At 55.2% G+C, this 9,184-nt stretch overlaps 1 protein-coding gene across 2 annotated transcripts in view; it reads left to right on the forward strand.

Moving 5' to 3' along the window:
- Positions 1 to 8,274, forward strand: part of MINDY4 (MINDY lysine 48 deubiquitinase 4) — a 150,803-nt gene extending 142,529 nt beyond the window's left edge. For both annotated transcript variants that reach the window (XM_074199279.1, XM_074199278.1), the window contains 2 exons: positions 135 to 207; positions 7,874 to 8,274. In XM_074199279.1, the coding sequence (XP_074055380.1) occupies positions 135 to 207; positions 7,874 to 7,922 (122 nt within the window). In that variant the 3' untranslated portion in view covers positions 7,923 to 8,274. The remainder of the gene's footprint in view (positions 1 to 134; positions 208 to 7,873) is intronic.
- The last annotated feature ends 910 nt before the right edge of the window (positions 8,275 to 9,184 follow it).

Raw genomic sequence — 9,184 nt, forward strand, 5'->3', positions numbered from 1 at the left:
ACCAGTGAGGAAGCTCCCTGGAGTCTCAGTTAAGAGGTCCTTAGCTTGGGATGATCCCAGGAGTCGAGAGGGAGACAACATATGGGAGGAACCCTCATTCCTGCTTTTGTCCAACACAATCTCCTCCCTTTCAGATACAACCCAGTCTCTGCCTAGAGACCAAGAGAAGGACCTCATCCCCCCACTTGAACACTGCATCCGAACCAAGTAAGACAGCTCCTCTCCCAAATGCAAGGGGTTGTAGTCCATGTGGGGAATGGTCTTAGATCCCTTGTCTCGTTCTCTTCTCTTGTCAACTGGATGTCCTCGGGAGGCCCCAGGTGTTTATCTCTATTCTTGGGGAGAGTGGAGGAGCTGGGGCCAGATCCAAAACTCAGGGAAAGCCTCTGACAGAGGTGGAGATGGAATGGATCAGATGGCCCATCAGCTTTGACTTTGGCCTGCTTCATTTGGCAGAGATGGGCCTCCCTGCTTCCAGGGGCTGGAACTTGTGAGTTCTCCTTACTGTTTGGGTAGTGTTTCTTCTTTGTGGGATTGAGAGGACATGCTTGATAAGATGTCAAACGCTAATGAAATGTGAGTTCTTTGGGGAGAGCAACCTGTAGTGAGAGGAATCCGGAAAAATCCATTCCTCCAGAGCCTTTGAGGAGTGGGTTGTCCAAGAGAAACAAGGGAGTGGGCTTCTGAATGGGGAAAGGGAATTCGCTAGCCTTGGAACTTAGCAGAGGAGCCAAGAGCCAGAGGCATCTCCTGGACAGGAAACTGGATGTTCCAGAGGAGAAGAGCCCTTGGGTCAGCTAGTCCAACCTCGTCATTTTACAGATGAAGAAGCAGACCTTAATGGGGGAAGGGTTGGCCTTCTGCTCCCCAGGTAAAATGCCTCAGGGCCGAGATTGGAATCCAGATCCTTGGCCTCCCTCCCAGCCACCCCTTCTCTGAAGGGAGAAGAGATAAGTCTTCCTGCATGTGGATGGATCTGAAGAGATCCAGATAGGCCATGGAGAGCGTGGCATCTGCCCGTTCTCCCACCTCCACATACCCAGCCCTCCCAGGCAGGGCAAAGGTCTAGAGACACATGATCACTGAGGAAACCTTTCTCTATCATTTTGAGTCTTCATTGAGGCTTGGATGTCTGGCACTATGGCAGGGAGGGAGCAAGGGCACCTTTTTTGGTGCCTCCCCTTCCTTCATCCTCCTTATAGCCGGGAACACTTTGTCAGCCTTGTGGGATTGAGCAATGAGGATAATGCAGCCAGCCCTCTTGGGGGCCAGGCTAACACCTAGCCCAAATAGCAGCTCATCACCTTCCTCTGGTATCCAACCACCCCCCAAAGCAGCAAACCAAGTCACCAGCAAAGATGCCCTCAAGTCTGACCATGGTTACCATGCCACTGCTGGAGGAGGGCACACACATGAACCCTGCCTTAAAACAGACATGACCAAGGGATCCATGTGGCCAGGACAACTCAAACTTCTGACGCCAGTGAGGATGTCCTCAAGTAGGGATCTGAGTCTTTGCTGTCTGTTGTCTGCTCCCTGATCGTGGAGGATTGACCTTCTGAGCCTGAAAACCAGAGAGGAGGAATAGAAGTGCCCAGTGCCTTCAAAGCCCTGACTCTACAGAACCTGACCCAGAGCAGGTTCCAGAGAACTATCTAACGTGAGGTTGGGAAGTCTTTTTTTTTAAAACTCTTGGAGCAGCTAGGTGATGCAGTGGGTAGAGTACCAGCTGTAGAGTCAGAAGGACCTGAGTTCAAATCCAGCCTCAGCCATTTAATAATTACCTAGCTGTGTGACCTTGGGCAAGTCACTTAACCTCATTGTGTTGCAAAAAAACAGAAAAAAACCTACCTCTTTTTTTAAGTCCCTGAATTTTCATTTACATCTCCAAACCCATTTGGGGAAACCCTCCCCCCCAAAAAACCCCACAGGTGCTTGGTGCATGCTAGGGTTGGAGACTCTTCCTCCTCCCATGGTCTTTTCTGACTAGCATGCAAATGATTCTAAAAGGAAAAAAAAAAACAGAAGGCTTGAGGAAGACTCTCCAGGAACGTCTCCAGGACCCTACTTTGGCCTGCCCAAATCTCAGCTGTTTTCACTCTATTCTCCTTCCCAGGATAGAATCTACAGACCCTGACAATTCTGTGGGATCCACAGGGATATTTATAAACATGGCTTGCACAGTCCCATGAGGACATCCCAGCTGCAAATGCCTACAAGTAAAAGAGCACAAGGATGTGGGCCAGAGGAAGGAACAAGCATGGAACGGGGTGTCCTCAGTAAGGACACCTAAGAGCAAGTCTGAGGAGTGAAAATTGTTGGAAAATGAGTTCAATTGAGAGGTGGAGGGCTTGGCTCCCTAGATTGGGACCTCCAGCTAGCTTCTCCCTCACCCTGAAGCTCTTTGAATCGGGAGTCATAAACGAAGGATTTACAAGTAGCTGATTAGGCAATTAGACAACACCCTAAATCAATGCACATTTACAGGTGGGAACCCTCAAAACAAACATCTGCACACTCCAGGCCATCTGCCCCCACTGCAGCCCTGGCCCCTCCTGGGTGTGCTCCTCACGCTTCTTCCCCTTTGCTGCATTGATGATTGTATTGGAGCTGCCATTCTCCATTGCTCTGCATTCCTACATGGATGTGGCCTCCACTGTTGGGGCAAGTCACAGAGGCAGGGGCTACACATGGAGACCACCCCCATCCTTGTCCCTTGTCATTCTGGGCTACACAGGACACCCGCTCTGCACACAGACTCATGAGATCAGTCTGGCGAAGAGTCTCAAACCAGGTCTGAAGGGATGCCACTGGAGAATTGCGTGAAGTATGGGGAAGAGAAGGTTCAAACTCTGGTCACCATCCAAGGCTCAGCTACAGTCTGTGGGGCCTGTCCCAGAAAGCTCAAGAGACTCCTGTCCAAGGCAACTCTTGTCCTGCCTTAGCTTTAGCCCTCCTCTCCACGTTCCTCCTAAACCTTCCTTCCCAGATGGTGCACTTCCCCTCCCAGTGCCAGGATGAAACAACCTGCTGCTGAATGTCTTTCTTCAAGTGAGGAAGCAGAGGCTTGGGAGACACATAGAGAAGGGGGACCAGCAATAGGACACCTGCCTGCCCTGGACAGGGCCTGCTAGGAGGGGGGCCAAGTAGATCCCTGTGGTGGAAGAAAGAGGGACCTTGGAGGTCCTGCTACCTCTCTGGCTCAGAGATACCCAGGAGCCCTCCTGGCAGTGAGAGGAAGGAAGGTGGCCCCACCAAGAAGGCCAGGAACACTCACCCGGCCTGTTTTGATTTGAGCTTCACTTCTTAGGGAGAAGGCGCCCCAAAGATAACTCTTAAGCCTACAAGGGAAGGCAAAGAGCCCAACAGGCCCCACTCCCAAGGAGCTCAATGGAGTGGGAGACCCCATCTAGAGATGATCCATAATGGCTAGGGGGTCATTGATAATAAATCACTAAGATAAATTAGTGCATCAGATTCTCCCCAGTGAGTTTGGTCTGGGAGGAGGCTCACGGAGGGAAGGGTGAGGTCGGGCCGCCAGAAGCTGGATGAGGAGGCTGATGAGGACTGGTCCCCCCACTGGCCCCTTGGTGGGCCCAGGCCATGGTGGAAGGTAGAAGGATTCACGTGGTTGAGCATTGCCAACCTCCGGCAACCAGACAGGGCAGCAGGAGAGGGAAGAAGATTGTTCTTATTTGTGCTCTTCAAAGAGGAAGAGGAAATAGGAGGAGACCCTGGTTTTTCTTGGGAGCTTTTCCAATCCCAAACACAAAGCATTCCTCCGAGGTCACATGCTGTCCCATCTGTCATCGAGCAGATTAAAGGGACATCCTCATTGCTCTCTTTTCATGTATAAAGAAACATTCATTCAATGTGTTGAAAGAAATGCAGCCATTTGGAGAGGGGGTGCTGAGGCCACACTCAGTTCACCCAGACGGGCGGCGCCCTCCCTTCCCCAGTCCCATGTCCCTGGGAGCCTGCACAGACCATGCCTGGACAGGTAAATGGAGGCTGGAGATCCAGGATGCTCCTGGTGTGGAAGAGCAGCTGGGTGGGGGAAGGGCTTGGTGACGGGTGATGGTCCCCGGTGCCCGGGATGGCCAGCCACCAGGCAATAAGACATGAAGTACATGGAGGAGCTGCACGGCACCTGCAGATACAAAGATGGAGGAAGATCCTTGGCCTCAGAAGGCCATAGTCCAATGGGGGAGAGAGCCCACAGAAAAGCCAGGCCAGAGGCCGGCAAGGCTTGGGGCCAGGAAAGACTCCTGGGGAAGGTGGGAGAGCAGAAGGTTGGGGAGCAGACAGTCCCACCCCTGCCTGCCGAGAAGCCTCCATCCCGGGAACCCTCTGATGGGACCTGGCCGATGCTGCCCCAACCCCTGGGAATCACCTGAGAGCCCGTTCTTGTCAACAGATTCAACAAGCTCATGTTAGGTGTGGGGATGTGCACTAGGCATTCTGGACCTGTAGATCCCTCGGAGGAAGGGTCCTCCCTGTCCTCCATCCAGCCCTGTCCTCAGGCCTTGAAACCTGAAGAGTTTAAGCCCCTGGGCGAGGGTAGGGAAGGGCTGGCCTCCATCTCTGCTCCTGCTGCTTTGGACATCTCCTCATCTTCACTGTCCTGCCCACTGGCAGGTGGGGGAAATAGGCCCAGTACACCTGAGAGAGCAGCTGAGGTGCCGCCTCCCCTCCTTTGTGCTCAGCATTGGGGTGAGGACTGAGGACACAAAAAAGTCCAAGATTCACCCCCTGCCCTTAAGGAGCTTACAGTCCAGTGGAGAAGCCATGGAAACAACTGAGCCCAGACAAGATAGCTAGCCAGACAGAGGCAGCAGAGAAGGGAAGCCCAGGGCAGAGAAGGGGAGACAGGAGAAAGACAGCTAACTGCAGCCCCCTCTGCTCTCCACAGCAAGAAATGGAGCCCAGAAAGGTGACAGCCAGGGTCACTCGGCATCAGAGTGATTTGAACTTGAATCTTCCACAGGCCCTCCCACTGCACCATGCCCTCATTCAGGCCTCTCCTCTGGGGCATCAGGAGACAGGCATCGAGAACCAGGGAAGCTCTTCGAGCACAGGGCCGGCTTCACTTCTCTCTGCCTAGCATCCTTTGAGGTTCCCTTCCAGACTCCCCTCTCTGGGAAGCCTTCCCTGATTGTCTCTCCTTCCCTGGGTAGGTCAGACCCAAGGCCAGGCTCCTGTCAGTCGGCCTGTCCAGGGAGAGGACCTGCCAGCCACCATGGGCAAACAAGCCTGCGACGGAGCCAAGTGGAAGGCCCTGGAATGAAGAGACCCGGAGCCGGCCCCTTGAGGGGGGCTGCCTCTGGAAGTGGCTCACCCCACATGCCCTCAGGCACTTTTCTCAGGGTCCCAGTGGGCTCTTTGGGAGCACAGAGTCAGAAAGCAATGTTTTCTTTGACATCTCCATCAGATAAAATTCCATGGAAATCTAAAACAGATCCAGCCTTGGTGGCTGGACCTCGAAGGCTTCCGATTACAAAGGATCGGCCTTTTGTTTTTACCCATGATTCACAAACAGCTCAGAGGCAGAGTTGTTCCCTGACTGAGAATGCCCTCCTCCCCTTCCTTCTTCCCAATGCTGCCTGACACCGGTGGACATCGCCTGACTCCTGCCTGGGAGGCCAGCATCCCTTCCCCCAGCCTCCACCATGGAGGCCCTGGGACCCCAGTCCTTAACAGGATCCTGAATGTAGCCTTGAAGCCAGGGCCCCAGGGCCCCCATGAGCTGACAAGGATCCTAGGCTGTCTTCCCTATAGTAAAGACGATTCCCATTTGGTGAGGAAATTGAAAGACCTCACCCAGGTTCCCATAGTAAGCCAGTGGCAGAATCAAACTAGAACCAAGGACTTGGGGGTCCCAACAGGAGGCTGTTCCTGTGCTCTCTGGGGAGCCCAAGTGGGATCTCCATCCTTCCTTCAGCTCCTGGTCTCAGGACCCAGATGCTCCTGGAGCTGGCCCGAGACCATCTCCTCAAAGGCTCCCGACATGGCGCCGATTCACAGTCATGGCCAAGTGAGAATTTGTCCGAAGTCCAGGGGGAAAGCTCTCATGCCTCGATCCAGAGCCAGTGGGAGATGGAGAGTAATAAGATCTCACTTTTCTCTGTGGCAGCAAGGGTCACCACCCCCACCCCCTCAGCTCCAGCTCCTCTCCTCTTCCCTGGTGGTCCAGACCTCCCCCTCTGACCCTTCGCCAAATGCTCATTGGACCCCCCAACCCCCCCACTAACAGACCAGCTAGAGTCATAGTGCCCTGGACAGGGCTCCAGGTATACACCCAGGCCACTGCCCGGCTGTGGTTTCATCCTTGTTCCTTTTCTAGTCTCGTCTTCTGCCCTGCTCGCTGTAGTGCCCCTGCCTTGAACCTCACTCATGCCCACTGCTGCCCTCCCAGCTGCCATTTTAATTGATCCAAATTCTTTGTATCTAATGGATCAGAAGTTCCTTGAGGGCAGGGTCTTTTATTGCAAGGGCCTTGGTCAGAGTTAGCCCTTAGGAGCCCTTTCATAAGAGCTTGTTGTGGGGGTGACGGAGAGGTGGGCACTTTGGGATGAGTGTTCAGTTCCCCAATCACTCTCCATCCCGAGCTCTCATCTGTTCAGTCCTAGGCCCAGGTCATTCTCTGCTTGGAGTGAGAGCCAGATGTCCAGGGATGACCTCGATGGCTGCCCCTTCAGCATGGGCACTTGGATAGATTTCACTTGTGATGCTCTTGGGGGTTTTGCCTTTTGCAGGGCTAGATTGATCTTTTTCTGGGTACCCAAGAATTTCATGGAAGGGAGGCCGTATAGCCCGGCCTACGGCATGTGATATCATTGGTGCCATGTGCTTGATGCAGAGGGTCCTCAAGGAGCTTGGAGACGGCGTCTGGCCCTGATGGCACCGTGAGGAATCACTTCCCTCTCAACAGGCCTCCTTTTACAAATGAGGACGTCAGTCTTGTCTTCTCTGTGCCCCTCATCAGCTTGGGGCTTCTGTGAGGATGAGGACTCATGGAGAAACCTGTGGGCCTCCAGTGCTAGCTCAATGTGCTGACCAATGAGAAAGAGGAGTGGCGCGCCTCTCAGCCCCACTTTCCTGGCCTCATTTCTCCACTGGGCCTTGTGTTGGTCTTTGCTTTGAAGCCAAGTCCTTCCTAGAATTTCTCTCCTTTAGTCTCCCCAATGCTTACAGGGAGTGATGCAAGGGGAGGTGACTGAGCATCCAGCGAGTGACCCCGAGAGAGGAGGGACTTTGGGAAAAGGGGAGCACTCCAGATGGCCCCACCAGACCCTTTGACGGGGCTGCCATCTCCCACCACTCTACCTTTGCCCTAGCAGCGCCACATGCCTACTGGCAGACCGACTGGTGGGAGTCACACCTCTCTTTGTGCTGAGCACAGGGATAGGGCCGAGGCCAGCAGAATTGTCTCTGCCCCTGGGGAGCTTATTTTCTAATGAAGAAAGACCACACACAGAGGGGACCTAGAAAGTGGGGGGGTTGGTGGCCCCATGTTACTCCTCTTACACCCCCAGAATCCCTCAAGATGTTTTCTGGACCCTGCCCAACCCCACCTCCCATGGGGTTACTGTGCATGTCCCATGATCATCTCTCCCAGGGCCTGGGTCTCCCTAAGGGCAGAGATCGGTGCCTCTTTGGCCTGGGGTCCCCCAAAGCTGGCATGGCCCTGGGAGCACGTATGGACTGATGGGCCCCGCTCCATCCTGCCTCCTTCTGCCTCAGCCTCCAGATCCCAGTCTGCCCCTCCTGCATCCCTCCTTCCACCAGCCGGCCCTGGAGCAGAGACATGGTGTAGGGTCAGCTGAGCGCTCCCAGGATCCCGACTAATGGGTCCCTCCTCTCTGCCCACCAGGTGGAAGGAGGCTTTTGTGGACTGGAACGGCACCGAACCCATCCTGTGAGCCCAGGCTCTCCCAGCCCTTGCCCCGCGCCTGCTGGATGCTTTCTGAGACCCGAGACCCTGCCCCCAGCCCCTGCGCTCCTCCCAAGGGGCATTCCCAGAAGTTCCGATCCCTCCAGTTTTCTTTTGTGTCTGCAAGGGGATCCAGCCTCCAGCCGTCCGCCTCCTGCCATTGTCTCACCCGGTCTGACGGAAGCAGAGGCCCCGAGTACTGCCTCACCACCTCCCTCTTTCATTTCTCCTCCTCCCCCATCCCCAGGAAAGACATGGACGGCTCAGAACCTTTCTTGAAGACTGCCTAGAACATCCTGTGTTGCTCCTTTTCCATCCCAGTAAAACAGGGGCTCAAAGTGCTTGGCATGGTCTGGTCTGGTTCTCGCTGCCCTTCAGGGTCCTGAGGAGGTTGGGGGCCTTGGGATCCTAGGGTGAGAGCTCACACCCTGCGGGGCCAGGGCCAAGGGGTGCCATGTCCATGAAAGGAGCCCCCAGCCCCCTGGCATGGCCTGTCTGGGAAGGGTCCTGGGGGGGGGGTTAGAGGGGGCAGCTCCAGTTGGAAAGGACCTCAGAGCTCAGCTCCAGAGCCCTGTCCCAGTTCTCCAGGACCAAGCCAGGCCAGTGCCCCTCAGCTTTCCTTCATCCTGGCCTTCCTGCCCACGGGCATCTAAAGGGGCCCATCCAGGATGCTGGCCCCAGCCCAGCCCTCAAATTGAAGGGCAAGCGGGGGACCGTGACCCAGGCCAGGGACCAGGAGAGGAAACAGCCCAGGGTGGGAACCCGAGAGAGAGGTGCCAGCCAGGGGGCGGGGGAAGGGGGCCACCAAGCAGTCCTCCAACCAGGGGCTTGGCCTTAAAGAATTCTCCTGGGTATAGGCTCACATCTCCCCTTCCCCAGCTCCCCCCTCCCAGCAACTCAACCAAAAATTCCCTTTGGAAACTCCCTCCTCCTGTCCGGGCTGGTAAAGGATGCTGGCCTGGCCAGAGCAACCTCTCGCCTGAACCCTCAGGGGCTCCCCATTGCATCTAAAATTAAAGGACAAATGTGCCTTCCACAGTCTGGCTCCGAGCCATCATTCCAGCCATCCCCCCACCCCCGCCCTTGCCTGGAGCCCCCTCCTCCCCTCTTCCTCACTCACTCATGGGAAGCCTCTCCTGCCCTTTCCTCCATGAAATTTGGTCTTTTACTTTTCTCAGGAGAATGTCAACTTCTCAAGGGCAGGAGTGGGCCGACTCCTGAGGCCTGAGGGGCCGCTGTGGACCTTGCTGA

The sequence above is a fragment of the Macrotis lagotis genome, chromosome 8 (assembly GCF_037893015.1).
Source record: "Macrotis lagotis isolate mMagLag1 chromosome 8, bilby.v1.9.chrom.fasta, whole genome shotgun sequence".
NCBI classification, from domain to species: domain Eukaryota; kingdom Metazoa; phylum Chordata; class Mammalia; order Peramelemorphia; family Peramelidae; genus Macrotis; species Macrotis lagotis.